This window comes from Schistocerca serialis, chromosome 3 (assembly GCF_023864345.2).
Source record: "Schistocerca serialis cubense isolate TAMUIC-IGC-003099 chromosome 3, iqSchSeri2.2, whole genome shotgun sequence".
Taxonomy (NCBI): domain Eukaryota; kingdom Metazoa; phylum Arthropoda; class Insecta; order Orthoptera; family Acrididae; genus Schistocerca; species Schistocerca serialis.
The window spans coordinates 359,740,874-359,763,065 of record NC_064640.1 but is presented as its reverse complement, the minus strand read 5'-3'; the positions used below and the strand labels follow the sequence as shown (position 1 = coordinate 359,763,065).

Sequence of the window (22,192 nt, the reverse complement as noted above, 5' to 3'; positions counted from 1 at the left end):
AACCCGGGCGCTGGAAGCGAGAACGCTACCGCACGACCACGAGCTGCGGACTTTTAACGAAGTGTGGTGTGGGTTTTTCAAGAATAGCGCCATTGGTCCCTTTTTATTGATGGGATTCTGAATAACCACAAGTACTGCAATTCCTGATAGGTATGCTGCTGCAGTTAGTAGAGGATGTCACATGCGACATAAGACGAACCATGTGGTATGGATATGACAGATATCCAGTTCATTCCATTCTGATAATTATAGGCCTTTTTAACACTACATTTGGAGACGATGAATCGGTCATCTGGACAACACAAAATGACCTCCACGAGCTCCAAACTTAGCACCTCTGGGCTTTCTTCTGTGATCAAAGTTAAAAGAAGAGGTCTGCGAGGAAACACCAGTAACACCCCAGAAGACATGAAATTCCATATAAGACGGGGCTGTACGGTGACAAGTCCAGATGAAATTCAACCAATAGTACTGTATGTCCAAAATCGCTTTATTGCATGTATCAACATTTTGAGCACTTGGTATGGCAGTCATCATATTAAACACATGAACCGTATCCGAGTTGCGTTTTGCTTACATTTGATTCAGTTTTGCAGACATTTGCCAGACCTCATCTCCTGACAATGGGACAGTGGGTCACGGTGCTGTTATGTTGTTGATATTCGAGTGCCACATAAAAGTATACACTGAGGTGACAAAAGCCATGGGATACCTCCTAATATTGTGCCGGACCTACTTTTGTCTGATGTAGTGCAGCAACTCGACGTGACATGAACTCAACAAGTCGTTGGAACTCCCTTGCAGAAATATTGAACCATGGTGCTTCTATAGCCGTCCATAATTGCGAAAATGTTGCAGCTACAGGATTTCGTGCACGAACTGACCTGTCTGTTATGTCCCATAAGTATTCGGTGGAATTAATGTTGGGCGATCTGGGTGGCCAAATCATTTGCTCGAATTGTCCAGAATGTTCTCCAAACCAATAGCGAACAGTAGTGGCCCGGTGACATGGCGCATTGTCATCCACAAAAATTCCATCGTTGTTTGGGAAAAGGAAGTCCATGAATGGCTGCAAATGGTCTCCAGGTAGCCCAACATAACCAGGTCCCAGTCCATTCCATGCAAACAAAACCCACTCCATTATGGAGCCATGACCAGCTTGCACAGTGCCTTGTTAATAACTTATGACTTCATGGGATCTGCGGAACACTCGAGCCCTACCATCATCTCATACCAACTGAAATTGGTACTCCCCCGACCAGGCCATAGTTTTACATTCGTCTAGGGTCCAACGATATGGTCACCAGCCCAGAAGACATGCTGCAGGCGATGCTGTGCTATTAGCAAAGGCATCGCGTCGGTCGTCCGTTATCATAGCCCATTAACGCCAAATTTCGTTGCACTGATCTAACGGATACGTTAGACGTACGTCCCACGTAGATTTCTGCGGTTATTTCACGCAATACTGCTTGTCTGTTAGCCTTTGACAACTGTACGCATACGCCTCTGCTCTCGGCCATTAAGTGAAGGCCGTTGGCCTGAAAATCGGTATTCTTTGCACACTCTTGATACTTTGGATCTCGGAATATTGAGTTTCCTAACGATTTCCGAAATGAGATGTCCCATGAGTCTAGCTCCAACTACCATTCTGCGTTTAAAGTCTGTTAATTCCCATCGTGAGGCCACAATCACGTCGGAAACCTTCTCACGTAACTCACCTGACTACAAATGATAGCTCCGCAAATGCGCTGCCCTTTTACACCTTGTGTACGCGATGCTACCGTAATTTGTATGTGTGTATATCGCTATCCCATGACTTTTGTCACCTCGGTGTGTAGTTCTACTTATAGATAAAGAATTAATTCGGTGTCATTGTCCACAATAACTTAGCGAAAACCACACGTGAATATGTTTATTCCGCTCTAAATATGTTTATGGAAACGTGGGAACTCCACCTGAGGAAAGTAATGTGGACGTCTTGGACAGTTTTAACTGTAAAAGGATTTGTCTTTAAAGCGTAAGTTATCTTGCAGATGGATTAGTTAAATTTGCACATGGACAGGGTTGATTTCAACGGAAGCGGGACACGGTCTCGAAAACAGATAAACATTGGCTGTGTCTTCAAAGCGTTTAGGAAACTTTCTTTGTAATTCTTCCAAGGCCATAACGAATTCTTTAAACTCCGCGTGTCCTTTGTACAACGTTATTTTCTTTTTAAATACATAGCCTCAAATCAGAAAGTAGTTGTTTCTCGCCTTGCAGTGCCTTACTGTGGGCAGTGGCCAGTCAGGTCTAATTAAAATACGAAGTATGCAGTCCATTCCAGATTTTCTAATTTTCCTTCCTGCACTACTTTTTCCTTCATATATTCAACAATAGCGAGTTTTAAATCGAAAAATGGTTCCAGGCTTGCTCCTACGCTTAACTAACGAATTTTGTACTAATGTACCTGTATGATGTATCCGTACTCTTCGTTGATTTCCATTGGAAACTGTTTCTACTAACAATGGAATAATGTGTGCAACTTCAGAAATTTTGCTGTACCGCTAATTTCGTCACGTGCCCCATGCCTGAAAATTTAGCACAAAATGCTTCTTGATCAACAGTTAATCCTGGTGTCGATCGTTGTACTTTTGTGCTTGTTTATTGTCAACTAAATCTTTAAATTCCTTCTGCGTGACATTGTAATGCTGTCACGTAGCATATTAGCACTACCTGTTGCTTATGCAAATTGAGAATTCTCCACTCTCTCTACTGTCATTCCCAATCATTTTAAAGGATTATGTTGCTAGATCACTGGACTGCCTCTTTTTGTGGAAAGAGCCATTGGCCTGTGAACATCCTTCATACTACGAACAAATAGCGAAGGGTAAACAGCGGCTGACACCACGATTCTGCCGAACTCAGAGTTGTGCCATCCGAAAAATGTCACACTGCAATGCTAAGCGCAATGTAGCGCTGTTGTACTTCCGCAAAGGGCCGAGCAAAGCTGTGACAGGCGGGAAGTTGGCTCGCACGCGGCCCGTACACGCTGCACACATGAAGTTTGACACACTGCAGCCGGACCTGGTTTGCAAGTGCCGGTATCAAAAGTGCATCGCGAGTTCGGGACACTGTACTGCTGATAAACAATCTGTTGGCACGCTGATCGTTAGCAGGCACCACCAGGGACGCCACTGTCGCTCACATGTAACGACGGCACTGCAATCGAGGGGACTAGTTTGCATTTGCGGGTCACGTGCGCTAAACGCCCGCGGATATTCCTCCAGCTGCTGCGTATTTAAATCACCGTTAGACATCCAGCAGGTAGTCTTTCCTCACCTAAGAGGTTTTTTGTCGGCCGCTTCCAGCGGCCCATCTACCGGAGCTTCCGCCAGGCTCCCGCACGCACGCTGGCCCTTCTCTCGCGCCGCTCTCCCCCACCCCTCCTTTCGCCTATACAGTGCATCGTGACGTCGCTCAAGCATCCACCAGGGATGCAACGTTGTTCCTGAATATTTGTGCCTGGTGGAGACCTTAGCAGCTAACGTCAGTGTGGAGCTTTGATTATGCTGTAGTCATACCTTATGAGGATGAACTTTTTAGTTGTTATTTCTAACCCCACATTATGTTGAACTGTGCTGAGCTGTGTGGTGCTGTAATAAAGAGTACTGACATAGTACCTTGGAATCAGTACTTATTTGCGTAAAGCCTTGCAACCACAGACATAAAACACGCAAATGCATCTGTCGCTTTGTCGACCCGATGCGCCCTGTATAATGAACGAGAGTGAGCGGATGTGTCAGCTGCATCAGGGAGAACTCTGCCGGAAACTTACATTAGGACCATTATAACCTTTTAGTTTCGATGTGTAGGTTAAAATTGATCCAAAATTTCTGTTTTCATTCAAGTAGTAGATATAGTCTTGTGAAATTCGTTTGAAACACTCCATATATTGATAAGTAGCTGCTGCCTGTGTTGTCATTGTCAGACAGTCTTGTACGAGAGCTATTCGGAAAATGAGGAACGATCGGTCACGGAATGCAAACCACTGTGAAAATCCGGCGAAGCTTTTCACAGGCGTTTCTAGTATGCCCATCGATTGCATCAAGACGCTCTTTTCAGTTATGAGTGCACTGTGAGCGAGTAAATGTGCCTAGAAAAACAATGCCTCCCACCAAGGCGCTGCAGTCATGCACTGTACGGCTGATCCCGGCGGAGGTTCGAGTCACCCCTCGGGCATGGGTGTGTGTGTTTGTCCTTAGGATGATTTAGGTTAAGTAGTGTGTAAGATTAGGGACTGATGACCTTAGCAGTTAAGTCCCATAAGATTTCACACACATTTTTTTTCTCCCACCAAGTAGGAGGGCCCGCTGAGAGGCTTCGCCTTAATGAATGCAGCCCACCTAACACAACTGCCACGCACTTCCTTCTTCATGGCAATTCTCAGCAGCACTCTGCCGGGGCATGAAGACGCTCCTGCAGCCTTTTCGATGGGAAGTGTTCGATCACCCACAACACAGCCCTAATTGGCTCGTCCTGAGTATCATCTCTGCTCACATGAAACGCTGGATACGAAGACAACACTTGCGCGCAGGCTACGCGCTATAGATCAGCGTAGAGAATTATCGGAAAGCATAGGCGGCTGCCTTCTATGACGATGGTGTTGGAAATTTGGTATAACGCTCCGAAAAATGTCTATGTCGGAGCGGCGACTATGTAGAGAAGTACCTGGAACGTGTAGCTAAATGTGCAAAGAAAACAGTTTTGATTTTCACTGTGGTTTCCATTTCGCGACCGGTCGTTCCTTACTTTCCGAACAACCCTCGTGTATCTCTAATGTCGGTCCGTGGTCCACTGTCTCAAGAGGGTTGCTTTCGAGAAGAGACTTTGTTCGTTTCCCTAATTGCGTATATTTATAATGAGTAAGGACACTGATAAACACGCCCTGAAACCAACGTCATCATAGTCGTTTATTTAGAGTCTTCTCTTCTCTTCTTCGCATTTTACGTTATTAACGTACTCGAGAAATTATTGACAGTGTCTTTTGCCTATCGATTTTTCTCTCAGATTTGTTCAGAAGTAGTAACGTCTTTATTTTTACTTGCATGTTTAAAGCACGCGAAAACTGAAAAGAAAAACAGTATATTAAAGTAAGTGGTGCCTGTAGTGAACAAAAAATGAACGTATAAGGACACAACAGTAAACTGTCACATCATGTTATTCTTAAGACGAGATAGCAGCGTTAAAAGATACGATTCACTGTAGTAATACTACTTATCGCAAATAACAATACTTGAGAACCGACATAAAAACGTGCAACTGGTGCATTTGAAGGCGTAAGTTTAATATCTCTTGCGGAGGAAGCGGTAGATGTTTTATGAATCACTTTTCTGCTGTTGGAAAATAAATACATTTGTGAAACATACACAGTTGTTATTCGTCTTAGAGTGAACTGCTATTTAGAAACTGACACATCTTAATACCTGTCTGATGACCTCGATTGAGTTATTTCATAGTTTACGTAAATCACTCTGTCGAAAACCGTGATCTTTCCTAAATTCACCACCAGTTATGTGCATACTGTTTGTTCAGGTGAGTTACTACTTTGTCGGCAGTGATGTAGTTGCTTGAAGTACGCTACAAATTAGGGAATAATGAAAATATTTAATTGCTATACAGTTTCTTCTGAATTTTATCGATAACGTCAAGCTTTGATTACATTTCAGTTTCAATTCACCCGCGTGTTTTAAATATGTGTTTGTTCTTCAGTCAGTTTCTAACTTCATTTATTTTTCAGATTTCTGGCCTTTATATATCAATTAGTCGAATATAAACTTTTTCATTTATATACTGGACAAATAATTCGGAGTAGATCCACTTGCAGGTTCGACTGTGCAAGTAACTCATTTCTAATGTTTTTTCACTCTATATTATTCATTATTCATTTGCCCCGTTACAGTAGCCTATTTAAATTGTAGCTTAATTATGTTAGGCGTTTCTTTGTTAAAGTACCCTAGAGATCATTCAACAAATACAGCCAGCGGACAAAATGGTACAAAAAAGACAAAACTTCCTTTATGTATTACAGCGACAAGGGAAGCGAGTACCATTCAGCTCGGTACCGGACCACGTGGGAATCCAAGGAAATGAGCCAACTGATACGGCAGCAAGGCACACGTGCATGAAAAGTAATGAACGTGCCAGTGGTGTCCACTTGTGTCTTGTTGCCGTGTTGTTAAAGAGAAGAGATGAGTAACACTGGGAGAATGAGTAGCTCCAGCAACAAAATAACATCCCCCCCCCCCCCAAAAAAAGCCCGGAAAAGCGATACTGAGTCATTAAAAATCCGTGTACACCTAAAGAGCCGCTACCTCTTTGCAGCATCACATCTAGGAAAACAGGCGTAATACTAGGCAGAGAAGGCATTTGATCTATTTTATAATTGCACAAGAAGATCAAAAGACACGCTGCGACCTGTAACAGACATTCTCTGCCTCAGAGCTTATTGCAATTTATAGTAATACCTGTGGATGCGGCAACAGCTATGTGGAACAGTCCACACGTTCTGCAAGAGGCGACTATTGGGAGGGCGTGAGTAGAATTGGTTCTGTGTCAGGAGGCACTCCCCCAGTTCGCTCCTTGCCAGTTTCCCTCGGAAGGATGGCAGTGACCTGTGGTCACCGGTAGAAGCATTGAATGAAGATTCAGAAATAGTTATTTATTTTCGTTAAAATACATGTAGCGTAGTTGGCATTGTCTGTCAATACCCGCTGACAAATCGCGTCGCAAGCAGTCTTCAGCCCGCTCACGGCAGCTGACACCGCACACTTCGTCCCAGCCGGCTGCTGCATTGGTGGTTAGCCGCTTGCGGTGGCCCCGTCTCTGGCTGTACCGCGACGCCACGGCAGTGAATGACGGCGGTGTGTGTACTGAACTTACACGCGCTGAATTGGAAGGTGTTCCTTGCGCTCCCACTCACCACCCTTCTTCGTCATCCGTCGTACCGCGATGACGGTTGCCATGTTGCTATGAAGTTCGACGATATTTGCGTGCCGTCCAGGTAGGCCCTCTTCAGTTCACCAGAATGTCAGGAATGCTGGTATCCTGCTCCTGGTGGGACAGAAAAACCTCCAAGTCCCCCCGTCAGCGACAGAGGCAGACTTTAGTGTTGAACTCTGCGACTGGTGGCTACGGCGAGGTAGCCATCTCTCCCAGATGTGCCTTCTGTTGTCCGTGGCGTCCAGGAAGTCTGCAACATACTTGTGCCAGACGTCACTTCGCTGCAGTCAGAGAAAGTGTCAACATCATGTACGCCATCAATCCATCTGTCCGAATGACTTATGAGCTAAACTGTTGAGGTATTTATGGAGCGAAGTAGTGGTTAATGTTGTGAGTTTGTGGGTTTTATTTTGTCAATTTGCGCAATGGATTGATCCAACAAGTACCCTTTGGCTCCTGCAAGAAATAATTTCCACCTCACACTACTACAGAAATCAGACAGACGCTCCTAATGTACCAACAAGAACTGCTTGAAAAACATTCAGCAACAAATATCTTCTGGAGTCGTCCACTGTAAGGAAAACACACAAAAATATTCTATATTCTTACGTAACTAGTGCATTACTTGGGTACTGGAATATTGCTAGCTAGTGTAAGAAAAACATTAAACGAACGAAAAATATTATTTATTGCAAAAAAAATTCTGAGAAATCAAGTGAAACATTATCTTATAAATTAATAAATTTCAGGGTTCTTTTCGGAACAGTAGATTGCCTCTTATGGATAGGAATGCTATTAATTTACAAAGTATGAAAAGGTTCTTTTCTCCCTTTTCTTTAAGAACGTTATTTACTCGGCAGAATGGCTGAGAGCCACGCCTACACAACTTGAATAACTTTTCTAGGTACGGTCAAGGCTGTTGCACGAGAAACGTAATGGAGTGTACTGTTATGGAGGACAGATGGGGCTCGCATACACTGTAGTGAACAATACCATGAGCTGCGAAGACTGCTGCCTGCGTCGCTCGCTGACAAATAACACAACTATCTCTTTCTATCTGGATTGACCTTCGTCAATCAAACTCTCCCTACGCCTTGATGAAGTCAAGGACACCTATCCGCCCCTAGTCTAACTATTGGCATGGTACACCGGTCATATAACCACGATACCACTCAATACTCGCTCGCAGGTGTTTAACTAGCACTCTGTCCATGTTCACACCACACAATAAGTGTGGCGGCCGACACAGTGAACAATGCTTAATCGTGAGAGACTCAATATAGAGTATCACTCCGATTCGCTAATGACAGAGGTGCTCTCCCAGTGAAGTACTGAGGAGAGACTGTTCCTCGCTCTTAGCGTGCACGTACGAGCGCACTCACTCTCGTTACGTGCTCCCGCTCCAAGAGCGACAACAGAACAGCCCCTTTTTCTGGAAAAGTTGCAAGGGTATATCATTCGCTGTCTTCCGTCACTCCTCTGGCTCTTTGTGTCAGAAATATACCGCCAATCAGCGTTGCTCTTTTAAACGGAAAAATGACGTTTCGTTTAAGTCGACCAGTGCAGAAATATGTAGCATGTCCGTTAGGCGTATACTGTCCTCCTGTGAGAAATCTGTAACTACGCAGTCGGTCCGTCAAAAAATGCATCTTCTGGACGCTCCCACACAATGTAGCGGAATTTGCTTTTAAGTCGAACACGGGCGTTGTTATCCTTCCGCTCTGTCCTCTCTCTCGGTGATCGTTCCGGCCGAATACGGTGTGCGCCGGCCCACCTCTCTGAATGGGCGGGCCTCCCACCAGCGGGCTGGCCGCCTCCCTAGAACGAAAATTCCTGTGACTGTCATGTTGTGCACGCAAGCCTCGACTTTTTCAACCTCGGTGCGCACTTGCGATTTACTTATTAGATCTGCTTATAGCTTACATGAATTCATACAAAATTGACTCTACCTTCTCGAGTTTGGGTTCGAATGAAGCGTCTTGATGTGCAGAATACGATTGTGAGGACAGAATATGTAAGAAATGAAGGTCAGGAGACCACGACACCTTACAATGTTTACCCAATGTCATTCCTCATGACTGTATAGGGCTTGCTGTTACGAAGGTATCAGTGGTTCCCCTTTTGCTGTGCTTGCTTAACGGGTTTGTTGTAGCATATAACTGGTTCATAAGAGCTCTTTGTACCATATGTTGCATTCGCCTTAGCCTTTCTTTCATCATATAACATAGGTGATACGATCCTGTTCAGCTGGTCTGAGCCACTACATTCTGCTGAGTTCTGGTGGCTGGCTCGGCAAAAACGCTGATATGCTTTGCCCTGACCCAGTCCAGTGGCGAAATGTTTTCAATGTGGCCACCTTGCGTCGACATTGCCGTAATGTAGCGAGATAGCTTCGCTCTGGGACTTCGAAAGTTTTACCCGTTTTACTGCCCTATACAAGGTTGGCATGCAACAGTACAATGTCAGTGCGCAGTGCTGAACACTAACGGCGTATTAAAATTGGGAACAATTTAACGTTTGCTGACCACAGCCTTACAAACAAGTATGAAGTTACGTATGATGACACGTAAATTTACTATAATCCCTTCATCGCAGATATTGACATAATCTCTGGTCGCACAGGCGTACTCCTTGATTACTACATGAAATTACAAAGACGTATTATGGATTACGGACTTTTGCTGATTAAATATGTAGCACCACCATTGTTTTTTGGCATGGTCGAGTAAGCACCGCTGCTGAAGCTGCTGCAACAGGCCATAGAAGCTGGCCTGAACCGAGCTGGCCAGATAGAGTTACAACAAGGACTACTGGCTCATATGGCAAGTGCTGGCGCCAAGCTGTCGGGTCGATTACTAGATGCTGCAACTGAAAAAGGTTACCAAAGACATAACAGCACTCATACAGCAGAAAGGCAGAGTCATTACAGCCTAGGTGGCCTTGTTGCTTCACGTCCGAACCATGGTTTGTTGTGGCTGGTGTGGTAGACACCAATGTTGTAGCAAAATAAGGACATGCCAAGTCTATATAGATACTCGACATTTTTAGTCAAAGTTATTGTGGTCTGCCGGCCACCAGGCCAGTCGGGGGAGCTACGACGGTCTACAAGTCTATGTGGATCAACAAGTCACCACTGCCACACTGTACTGCTACTTGCTGAGACCCTACCATGTGCACTGAGTCCAATGCTGCGCTGTACAACCCGTGGACCATCTGTGAACCTACCTTAGCTGCTGCCGGTCTTTACTCTGGAGGTCTACAGTTCGAGCCAGGGCCATGCAGTCGTTCAGTCGCCATCGCTTTAGAAGGCAAACCCCTTGTTGCCTGCCTCTGCCCGTGTGTCTGACCACTGATGCTGCTGTGAGACTTATCGTCCACGCTAGGCCCACGGCATGATTCAGCGCCCCTCAGCTCGCCTTGTCCGACACAGCCGAGCAGCCACTACCTGCACTGCGGACAAATTGCTTGTCGCCATCTGGTGCAGTCAGCGTCCTTGCGGAGTCACTGCCATTATCTCTACCAGCCGTGTGATGCCACTGACAGTAACACCTCTTGAAGGGTCGCCAACAGTTTATACTGAGGTGACAGAAATCATAGGGTAGCGATATGCACATAGATGGTGGTAGTGAGGCGAACGCGAGGTATAAAGGGGCAGTGCATTGGCAGAGATGTCATTTGTAATCAGGTGATTTACGTGGAAAAGTTCCCGACGTGATTATGGCCATACGGCAGAATTAACAGACTTTGAACGCAGAATGGTAGTTGGAGCTAAACGTATTCCATTTTGGAACTCGTTCGGGAATTCAGTAATCCGAGAAACACAGTGTCAAAACTGTCGTGAGGATACCAAATTTCAGGTATTACCTCTCACCACAAAAGTGCAGTGGTCTTCATTAACGACCGAGAGCAGTAGCGTTTATGTAGAGTTTTCAGTGCAAACAGACAAGCAATACTGCACGAAATAACCGCATAAATCAATGTGAGATTTATACTAACATATTCATTAGGTCAGCGCGGCGAAATTCGTTGTTAATGGTCAATTGCGGCAGCCGACTGATGCGAGTGTCTTTGCTAACAGCACGACATCGGCAGTATCGCATGTCCTGAGCTCGAGACCACATCGGCTGGGCCTAGACGACTGGGAAACAGTGGCCTGGACAGAGGAGTCCAGATTTCAGTTGGTAAGAGCTGATGGTAGCATTCGAGTGTTACGCACACTCCACGAAAGCATGGACCCAAGTTGACATCCAGGCACTGTGCAAGCTGGTGGTGGCACAACAATAATGTGAGCTGTTTTACACGGAATGAAGTGGGTCCTCTGGCCCAGCTGAACCGATCATTCAGTGGAAATGGTATGTTCTGCTACTTGGAGACCGTTTGCAGCCAAACGATGGTTCAAATGGTTCTGAGCACTATGGGACTTAACATCTTAGGTCATCAGTCCCCTAGAACTTAGAACTACTTAAACCTAAATAGCCTAAGGACATCACACACATCCATTCCCGAGGCAGGATTCGAACCTGAGACAGTAGCGGTCGCGCGGTTCCAGACTGAAGCGTCTAGAACCGCTCGGCTACCCCGGCCGGCCCAAACCATGGATCTTTTATGGATGAGGAAGTGCCACGTCGCCGGGCCACGTATGTTCACGACTGGTTTGAGGAACATTCTGGAGAAATCCAGCGAATTGTTTGGCCACACAGATCACCCGACACGAATTTCATCAAACATTTTTGGTACATAGTCGAGAGGTCAACTGGTCCGCAAAATCATGCACCGATAACACTTCCACAATTGTGGACAGTTATGGAGGCAGCGTGGCTCAATATTTCTGCAGGGAACTTCCAACGACTTGTTAAGTCCATGCCACGTCGAGTTGCTACACTACGCCGAGCAAAAAGAGATCAGACACGATATTAGGAGGTATACCATCACTTGTCACCTCAGTGTAAGGCACATTTTATGGCAAACTCTGTCAATTTTTTCAAATGAAAACAAGCATTTTAATTTCAAGATAGGTTTTATGTCCAGGGCCCCAGCAATAAAATTAAGTTGCAATCCTTGGTGAGTGTTTGTTCCAGGTTCTAAATACGTTTTTATGCCTTCTAACATTCAACGTATAAATTTAACTGAGCCCTGTTTTAGAACTCCTTGGGTTTTCACTATCCAACGTTGTCTTGTTTTTCGTCAGTGGCGTCTGGTTTCTTATAAGCGAAAGTATTGAGCTGATGAGTTTCTATAGCATCAACATCGTCATCGAATCCACAATAAGGGACTTTTTCAACTTCTCAATTCGTTATGGCCCCTGACCATGGAACTTCTGTATGTTTTCCAATACCTAACTTCAGCTCGGGTAGCATCGTCTTTATTTTCTTCTGAAATCCACCAAAATATATCCTAGATACATCTACCATACAATCGACTGACTGTGGGTCTGCTCACCTCTTCTTTTTTGTTACAGTCATAGTTACCTCTTCCCCTCCAGTTTGTTCCCCGATTCGTTTATTTCCTTTCTATTCTCCCCTACTGCTTCCCATCATGAAGCTTTGCATAGCTCTTGCTCTCTAAGCACCCACGTCTGTGGATAGTTCTCGCATTACTACTGCATATCTCACGGTCATAAGTCAAAAGTCCTAAACATCAGAACTTATTGTACTGTTTCTGTGCAGGTGTGTGGGACAAGGGCAGTGCCTTGTTGTATAATAAACGATTTTTGCTGATCTTAAATAATTTTCCCTCCAGTTTTTTTTAACGCCTTGCAGGACCTGATAAAATGCACTCCCATTTTCCCAGGTGCACTAATACACACGGATGGTACACCGTGTTTGTTAGATGTATGACGACCAGACGATTTTACACAGACGTTCACAGTGCTTTCATTGTAGTTCTCACTCTCGTACAGGAAAACGGGTAGATATGTGATTACACAATCTTATAAATTGGTGCCCTGCGTAATTTGATAGCTGGATTTCTGGTATTGAGGAATTTTACCACAGTTTTTTTTTTAATTTGGTGGCTTATACACATGCAGCATTTCACGTAAGATCTCGTTGCACCGGAGTATAATTAGCAGTGGGTCTGAAAGCAAGTGCTCTAAGGTGGTCGACAAGATATCGAAAGTCTCCTTTCGTAATGTGTTTCCCGATGATCACTATCGGGAATTCCTTTTATCTGTCCCGTCTTTCATAATCCAAATATCGATACACGTATATCTTTAATTCTGGTAGCAGCGACTTCCAACAAAGATTGTCGAACACACCAGCTATAGGATTCATTTCACTGATGGAATTATTTTTCATGCTACCACGGGGCGAAACATTGGCTTTATTGGCTTGCCTTTTCTGAATTTGTACTCATCATTGAGATTCAATTCAGATAGCTCTTTGTGAGTTGCTAATTTTCTACGGAAAACGTTTCTTATCTACTTTGCCTATGATTTTTACGAATATATGCAGCTGTTGTACACACATCAAAAAAAGGTGTGCATCACCCCGGTTCCCAGAACTCCTGAAGATAGACATTCAGAGAAGTAACTAAATCCGCCCAATGATGTAAACAACCACGCATGAGCAGCGCCTATTAGACGGAAGGGGTCCTACAGCCGATCAGTTCCAGACACTCCACCAGGAAGCAGGTACACGGCTCGTGTTGTCTGTAGTTTAACAATGCCTAGACCGTCAATACCGCTGGTCGATCGCGTCCGCATTGTTGCTTGCTGTCAGGAAGGGTTCTCAACAATGGAAGTGTCCATGCGTCTCGGAGTGAACCATAGCGATGTTGTTTGGACATGCAGGAAATATAAAGAGATAGGAACTGTCGATGACATGCCTCGCTCAGGCCGTCCAAGGGCTACTACTGCAGCGGATGACCGCTACCTACGGATTATGGCTCGGAGGAATCCTGACAGCGACGCCACCATGTTGAATAATACTTTCGTGCAGCCACAGGAAGTCGTGTTGCGACTCAAACTGTGCGCAATAGGCTGCAACTTCACTACCGACGTCCATGGCAAGGTCCATCTTTGCAACCACGACACCATGCAGCGCAGTACAGATGGGCCCAACAACATGCCAAAAGGACCGCTCAGGATTGGCATCACGTTCTTTTCACCGATGAGTGTCGCATATGCCTTCAACCAGGCAATAGTCGGACACGTGTTTGGAGGCAACCCGGTCAGGCTGAACGCCTTAGACGCACTGTCTAGCGAGTGCTGCAAGGTGGAGGTTCCCTGCTGTTTTGGGGTGGAATTTTGTGGGGCCGACGTACGCCGCTGGTGGTCATGGCAGGTGCCGTAACGGTTGTACGATACGTGAATGCCATCCTCCGACCGATAGTGCAACCACATCGGCAGCATATTGGCGAGGCAACTGGAAATTCGTTTGTTGATTTGCATCATGCTTTCCGACTTGAAGTAACAACAATCAGAGAAATTGTAAGAAGTGTATGTTCATCAATCTGGATTATCTTAAAAGATGAATGTTTGTCATAACCGACCAAAAACGACTGGCTGCAAAAAGCAAAAGCTTTTGAAACTAAGGCCAATTTGCCAAACTGTCTCAGCGCCGTTGATGAAAAGCGTATGCGAATGGTAGACTGTCTCAGCGCCGTTGATGAAAAGCGTATGCGAATGGTAGACCAGCAAACAGTGCATCAATGCTCTTCAACTAAAGAAATATTTCTCTGTTGTATTAATGGCTGTTTGTGATGCAAAATATAAATTTGTCGCTGTAGATGTGGGATCGTATGGTACATGTGCTGACTCAACGGTATTTTAACAATCAGTGGTCTATAAGCGAATACTGTCTAATAACTTGGACATTCCGGAAGACAAACACATTTCAGACATAAACAAAACGCAAGTGCGTTATGTACCTGTTGCTGACGACGCATTTTCGCTGTCACACTGAATTGTGTGTCCATACGTAGGTCTGCCACTTGATACAAAAAAAAAAAAGTATTCAGCTATCGTCAATCTCGAGCAAGACGTTTCGTAGAGTGCATGTTCGGGATAAGACAAGTAAGTGGATGATCTTTCACACACCGCTGAATGTGGACGTCGATTTCGCCATAGATATTTTTAAAGCATGTTGTGTTTTACACAACTATGTCTGAAAGAGTGACGGTATTCAATATTTAGATACGGTACGCTGTATGGATATCCTTCAGTTTATGAGGATATTCCACAAGGAATACGTAGACGTGCAGCCAGTTCACACTGCAGAAACGTTTTTGCTGATTACTTTGTACACGAAGGCGCTCTACCATTGCATTTGGATTACATTGACTGAATTCTGAATTATATGTACATGTTGTATTAATAAAGACAAATAAAAGTAATAGAATTTACACAGTGTGTTTTGTTCCTGCGCTGTTGCACATTCTCTGCTCCCGAACATCATAGTCACTTCCTCCCATATTCTCTTTTTCACATTTTTATCAGCATATTCTTCAGATGACAAGTCCTACAAAGCAGGCCTCTCCCTTATGTTTATAATAAATTTCTCCGTATCAAAGTCCACGATGACAGAAAGATCCTTCTGCAAACACGCAGCAGCAAACAAATAATAAAATGTAAAATATCTCCACAGTTGGAACTGCACTGACGGCTGGCCGCATTCTGGCAGTGCAACGTGCGCGCTGCCCCATTCAGCTGCGTGTATTTGGCTGCAGCGACGCGCTGGCCAGAGGCTGGTCGTGACAAAGTGCTGGCCGCACGGGCGTTGCGCGGCACCTTTCCATGCAAACCTGGCCGCATCCGACCAGCCGCAAGTGTGGCCGTGGCCATGGCTGCACTAGTGCGCTATTGCCCTTAATCCGCCGGGCGGATGCGATCCGGGGCCGGCGCGCCTACCCGAGTCCAGAAAGGCTAACCTGGCGGGTTTTTAGCGTAAAACAGGTACTGTGCTTTAATGCATTACCTGCAGTACTCCAGTGAGTTTTGTGGTCTTTGAAGTGGCTCACGTCGGTTGTGGCGCAGGGAAACTAAGACCCATGCAAACGATGAAAGTATGTTTATTAAAATGTACACAAACCTAATCCTCCTCCTTCAGAGCATATTTACACAACACAAATGGCAGTTCAGAATTAAGTCCCCATCTTCTAAATGATAAGAAATATAAGTCCTGTGGAATGTAAGCCACAAAAAACTTTATCCCAATTTCTAGCCGGCCGAAGTGGCCGTGCGGTTAAAGGCGCTGCAGTCTGGAACCGCAAGACCGCTACGGTCGCAGGTTCGAATCCTGCCTCGGGCATGGATGTTTGTGATGTCCTTAGGTTAGTTAGGTTTAACTAGTTCTAAGTTCTAGGGGACTAATGACCTCAGCAGTTGAGTCCCATAGTGCTCAGAGCCATTTGAACCATTAGAACCCAATTTCTAAAGTCAATATGTTGGTTCACGAGGAACGGAATGTCTAGTTACACAAAACCTCTGCATAGAGCCAAAAATACCCAGTCCAAGAGGTTCATACGTTAGAGGCTAAGTCTCGACGTATCTCCAAGGCGACAGCTGGTTGCTCCGCGTAACAATGGAGGAGATTCTCGATAGGCAAGATGGCGTCGGACGCCAGGTAGCGGGATGGCTGCACCACAGCTCCTGATTGAAGAACCGTGGCAGCAGTAGGCGCAACTGCCCACTGAGCTCGACTGTGGAGAACTTCCTTGCTGTAGCCGTGCACCGGCCAAAATACTGTTGAGAAATATTTTCGAACACGTGTCCCTGCGGAAGCGAGTAGGTCCATGTTGACTCTGCCCTCTTGTAGCGATACTACTGCCGCCTGTAGGCAAGCTCTGTACTCCGAGTTGCAGCAATGTTGTTCGCCGTCGCAGCCCCGGTGACTTGTGACTTAGGCTAACCGCGACGCAGTCCTGCTATGCTGGAGGACATAGCAGTCTTGGAAGTGGGATTGCCTCCGGTTTGCCTCTCTTGGGCCATCTCAGTTGTGCCAGCAAACTCTCATGTCCTCGCATCGACGTCTTAAATCACTTCTACAATTTTTATAACACATCCGACAAATATTCTAACTGAAGAATTTCTCAGTTATCAACACTGTATGTTATTGTATTCGTCAATAAGCTGATGATGGCACTATAATTGATAATTCTCATGTTGTATTTTTACCCACTGACTCAATTTCTGTGTGATTGTTACGGTTATTACTGTTCTTATTCACATAATCTCCTACTTTAAGCCCTTGGATTGAGCAAAACTGCAAAATCTTTGTTTTGTTATCCTTGTAGTGTCGTAGTGTCGGGGTCAAATAAGAATGGTATTTAGTTTCCTCGCCGGTGGATATTTTTTTCTGTACTCGAGGACCGACACTTTATATGGGTGTTGCTGTGTAGTTATCAACACCAGTTTGAGTGGATTTTCTAACAGTCTCGCAATTCCTGTCTCCCACGGAAAGGGCGCCGGCGAATGCGGGCCGTTTTCCTGCTTCCAGCCAGTGGCATTGCTGACGTGTCCCCAGTGTGCAGACGTTCTCGCAGAATTTTCAGCCTCACCCCAGTTACAAAAAGTCCGCCGATATCACATGACTCTAGGGAGCACAACAATACCCGCGCGCCACTCGCCTGTCTTCCATAAGTCGGCTTTACAACGAAGTGCAGATGCACATGTAAACCTGAATTTTAAATCCTAGCTTTCAAAAGACCACTCACCACGTTCAGTACTATCCGTGATGGGAAATATTACTTATGCAACTTTGAAAAAAGCAATAAGAATCAAACTGAGAATGGTTTTCACAGATTATGGGGAAATCACAAAATAACAATATCTGGAAAAAAATAAAGCAATTAACACCAAAGTTGGATATATTGTTACCACTCGTGCTGCACGAAACTATTACGTCCAAACTAGGGGTATTTCTGTTCGGTAGTGTCATGTGGACACTAGATGTTTGCGAGTAGAGTAGAAACAGGAGTTGTTGTTGAGAAGACAGAGATGAACGAGGTGGCGTAGTGATTAAGAACTGGATTCAGATCCCTGTCTGGATATCCAGATTTACGTTTCCCCAAATCCATTAACGTGAGTGCAGGAATCGTCGGCTTGAAGAAGTCACAGTCGATTTCATTCCGCATCCTTGTCCCAACAGGACCACTGCAGTGTCCACAATAACTTCACCGCCGTTGGGACTATTTAGTTATAATTCCGGGATGGAAACAAATAGAAGCTGACCATGCGGCTTTTCGCGGATGATGCTGTAGTATACAGAGAAGTTGCAGCATTAGAAAATTGTAGCGAAATGCAGAAAGATCTGCAGCGGATAGGCACTTGGTGCAGGGAGTGGCAACTGTCCCTTAACACAGACAAATGTAATGTATTGCGAATACATACAAAGAAGGATCCTTTATTGTATGATTATATGATAGCGGAACAAACACTGGTAGCAGTTACTTCTGTAAAATATCTGGGAGTATGCGTGCGGAACGATTTGAAGTGGAACGATCATATAAAATTAATTGTTGGTAAGGCGGGTACCAGGTTGAGATTCATTGGGAGAGTGCTTAGAAAATGTAGTCCATCAACAAAGGAGGTGGCTTACAAATCTCTCGTTCGACCTATGCTTGAGTATTGCTCATCAGTGTGGGATCCGTACCAGATCGGTTTGACGGAGGAGATAGAGAAGATCCAAAGAAGAGCGGCGCGTTTCGTCACCGGGTTATTTGGTAACCGTGATAGCGTTACGGAGATGTTTAATAAACTCAAGTGGCAGACTCTGCAAGAGAGGCGCTCTGCATCGCGGTGTAGATTGCTCGCCAGGTTTCGACAGGGTGCGTTTCTGGATGAGGTATCGAATATATTGCTTCCCCCTACTTATACCTCCCGAGGAGATCACGAATGTAAAATTAGAGAGATTAGAGCGCGCACGGAGGCTTTCAGACAGTCGTTCTTCCCGCGAACCATACGCCACTGGAACAGGAAAGGGAGGTAATGACAGTGGCACGTAAAATGCCCTCCGCCACACACCTTTGGGTGGCTTGCGGAGTATAAATGTAGATGTAGATACGAATGACAGGGTTAGCAGAGTGCCAGAAGTTCCATATGCTAAACGCAGCTGACTAGACATTCCACTATTGATATATCAATGCCGTTTGCCGCCCACCTCGGCGATTGTGTTCGCAGCGAGCGTGAACAATTGTGACTATTCACTACTTGGCGACGACGCACATCACGCGCTAATATGTAATCGTGTGCAAAATTTAAGAACGAAAGTAACTTTCACATGATGTGCCACTGTTACTAACCATGCTGCACGTACCCTTGTTGTTGTTGTTGTTGTTGTGGTCTTCAGTCCAGAGACTGGTTTGATGCAACTCTCCATGCTACTCTATCCTGTGCAAGATTCTTTATCTCCCAATACGTACCGCAACCTACATACTTCTGAATCTGTTTAGTGTATTCATCTCTTGGTCTCCCTCTACGATTTTTACCCTCCACGCTGCCCACCAATACTAAACGGGTGATCCCTTGATGCCTCAGAATATGTACTACCAAGCGATCCCTTCTCCTAGTCTAGTTGTGTCGCAAATTTCTGTTCTACTCAATTCTATTCAATACCTCCTCATCAGTTATGTGATCTACCCATCTAATCTTCAGCATTCTTCTGTAGCACCACATTTCGAAAGCTTCTATTCTCTTCTTGTCTAAACTATTTATAGTCCACGTTTTACTTCCATACATGGCTACACTCCATACAAATACTTTCAGAAACGACTTTCTGACACTTAAATCTATACTCGATGTTAACAAATTTCTCTTCTTCAGAAACGCTTTCCTTGCCATTGCTAACCGTCCACTGTGGCCGAGCGGTTCTAGACGCTTCAGTCCGGAACCGCGCTACGGTCGCAGGTTCGAATCCTGCCTCGGGCATGGATGTGTGTGATATCCTTAGGTTAGTTAAGTTTAAGTAGTTATAAGTCCTAGGGGACTGATTACACCCATAGTGCTCAGAGCCATTTGAACCTTCCCATTGCCAGTTTAAATTTTATATCCTCTCTACTTCGACCATCCTTATATAGTGAGTAATGGTAACACGTGACTCACCAAGGAAAATTATCGAACATGATCGTTTTGGTCGGCCAGGTGTAATGATGTGGAAAGGCATAAAGCTGCATAGGCGTATTTACCTCCAAATCTAAACACGGTACTATCGTTGGTCAGCGTTATTGGGACACTGTATTTCTTCTTCGTGTGCTTGTGCTGTTTTCCAGGGGTGCATTCGGCCTTGTCTTCGCTTTTATGGATGACATTTCACGACCGTATCGAACAGCGCAGGTGGAACTCTTGAAACGGGAGGAAATTCGGATACTGGACTGGGCTACCCGTTCCCCCGACTTGAATCCCATCGAGCAGCACGTGTGCGATGCGTTGGGGAGACGTACTGCAGCACATCCACATCCATCAACGACCATACGGCAGTTGTGAGCCGTACTGTTGGAGGAATGAAACTCCCTACCACAAGACTGCATACCAACTTTGTGTCCAGCATGGGAGCACGCTGTAGATCATGCAGTGCCGTTCGTTGTAATCATACAGCTTATTAAGAAACATGTCCCGCCTTTTGTCATGTACAAGGGGCCATCACAAACCGCTGTGTCTTTTGTGGCCTTGAATAAAAGTGTAATTTCTGTTCGTCTCATTGCACATTTCTTTCAGTCACCTTTTTTACTCTACTGTCGCAGTTCTTTCTGTGTATGATCCAAGTTCCATCGAGTTATATTACTTGACTGTGAAACCACATGTGAAAGTTATTGTCGTCCTTGGGTTTTGCACACCAGTGTATTTTCAGCCTGTTTATGCCTCTGCATTTATAGGCATTACGTATCTGCAGTCTGATTATAGCGATTCAGTTACACCGAAAGTACTCATTTGACGAAGAAAATGAAACTTCCACTCTGCAGCGGTATGTATGGTGAATCAATCAGCGTTCCTGGCAACGAATCCATCCCGGATGCATTTGATAATTTTGTGTTCTGGATAGAATTAGAATGTCAGTATTCAGAGACAGTAAACTGCAATTATAGGTTGTAACAAGCAAACGTGAGTAGTCTCCATATTATCGTGAACTAAAAGCATTTTTTCTTTTGTTTCAGTACGAGCTTGACCTGCCAATCGAGGTGAAAGTCGGCGTCATTGGAAAAATAAACTTAAGCATTCCATGGGGTGGCCTTTACACACAGTCCGTAGTAGCTACTATTGAGGTAAGTAATAAATTAATGTGTTCTTTGAAACGTTTTATGCAGTTATTCTTCTGTCTTCGTATTTAGTAACTACCGGATTGAAAGCTTGTTTTTCTAATGTATGTTCCTTCAGACAGTGGTGATGATCTGTAGCTGCATTAATATTACGAAACTTATTCGCAATTGTCAATTTTTATGACATCACCTATATTAGGTATAAGATTATTATCTATTGGTGACACATGAAAAATTGTGCCAGAGCAGGACGTCAGCTAGGGTTTCCTGTTTATCGGGAGGCAGTCGCCTTGGCCTTCCTTTTTCTATTTTCTAAAAACGCTGATTTTTATGCTTCAAATTTTAATGAATATCTTTCATAAATTAGAGCAAATCCCGGTATACACATAACAGTTAAGTAAAGTTAAATTTCAGTAGCAACCACTTCATTGTCAAACCACAAATATTATTTCAGTGTTGCTTGAAGGCTATTAGACTTAACACTATCCTCGCATAACATAAAGAAAGAAAGACACAGTACAATGGAGAACCGTATTTACAATCCGCCCCGCTGCTCTGTCACGTGTATGTCTTCTCGTATGCATATGGTATCCACCGATTCTTATCGTCCGTTCATTCTTTCATCATATCGATACCGTGGACGTTTCAGCTATGGAGGGGAGGGCGTGTCTTGAAATGTACTCCATAGGAAGTTACAGAAATACTGTCAGTATTTTGGATTGCCCACGATCTTCAAATGTCGTTCCCGTAAAAAGGTCTAAAAGTCCGTCACATTCTTTGGGGCATCTCTGAACAAATAGAGCACCCTCTGGCCTCGAAGCCAAGTTACTGCATTCGTTTTAGTACGTGGATACTACGTCCCGTCCGGGAAGAATATAACCCCTGGTCCGATGTTGTGTTGTTCCATTTGAAAAAAGAAAGCAATCATCTATATCGGGCAAGCTCCATACTTCTGTTGGGGCGCCGCATATGAGGCGGTGTTCATTGTTGTCTAGATTTTGGCACTGCGGCCACAATGGTG

At 44.8% G+C, this 22,192-nt stretch overlaps 1 protein-coding gene across 1 annotated transcript in view; it reads left to right on the top strand.

Moving 5' to 3' along the window:
• Positions 1–22,192, top strand: part of LOC126470164 (intermembrane lipid transfer protein VPS13A-like) — a 762,201-nt gene that overhangs the window by 93,368 nt on the left and 646,641 nt on the right. The window contains exon 3 of the mRNA XM_050097791.1: positions 21,070–21,177. Coding sequence (XP_049953748.1) covers positions 21,070–21,177 — 108 coding nt within the window. The remainder of the gene's footprint in view (positions 1–21,069; positions 21,178–22,192) is intronic.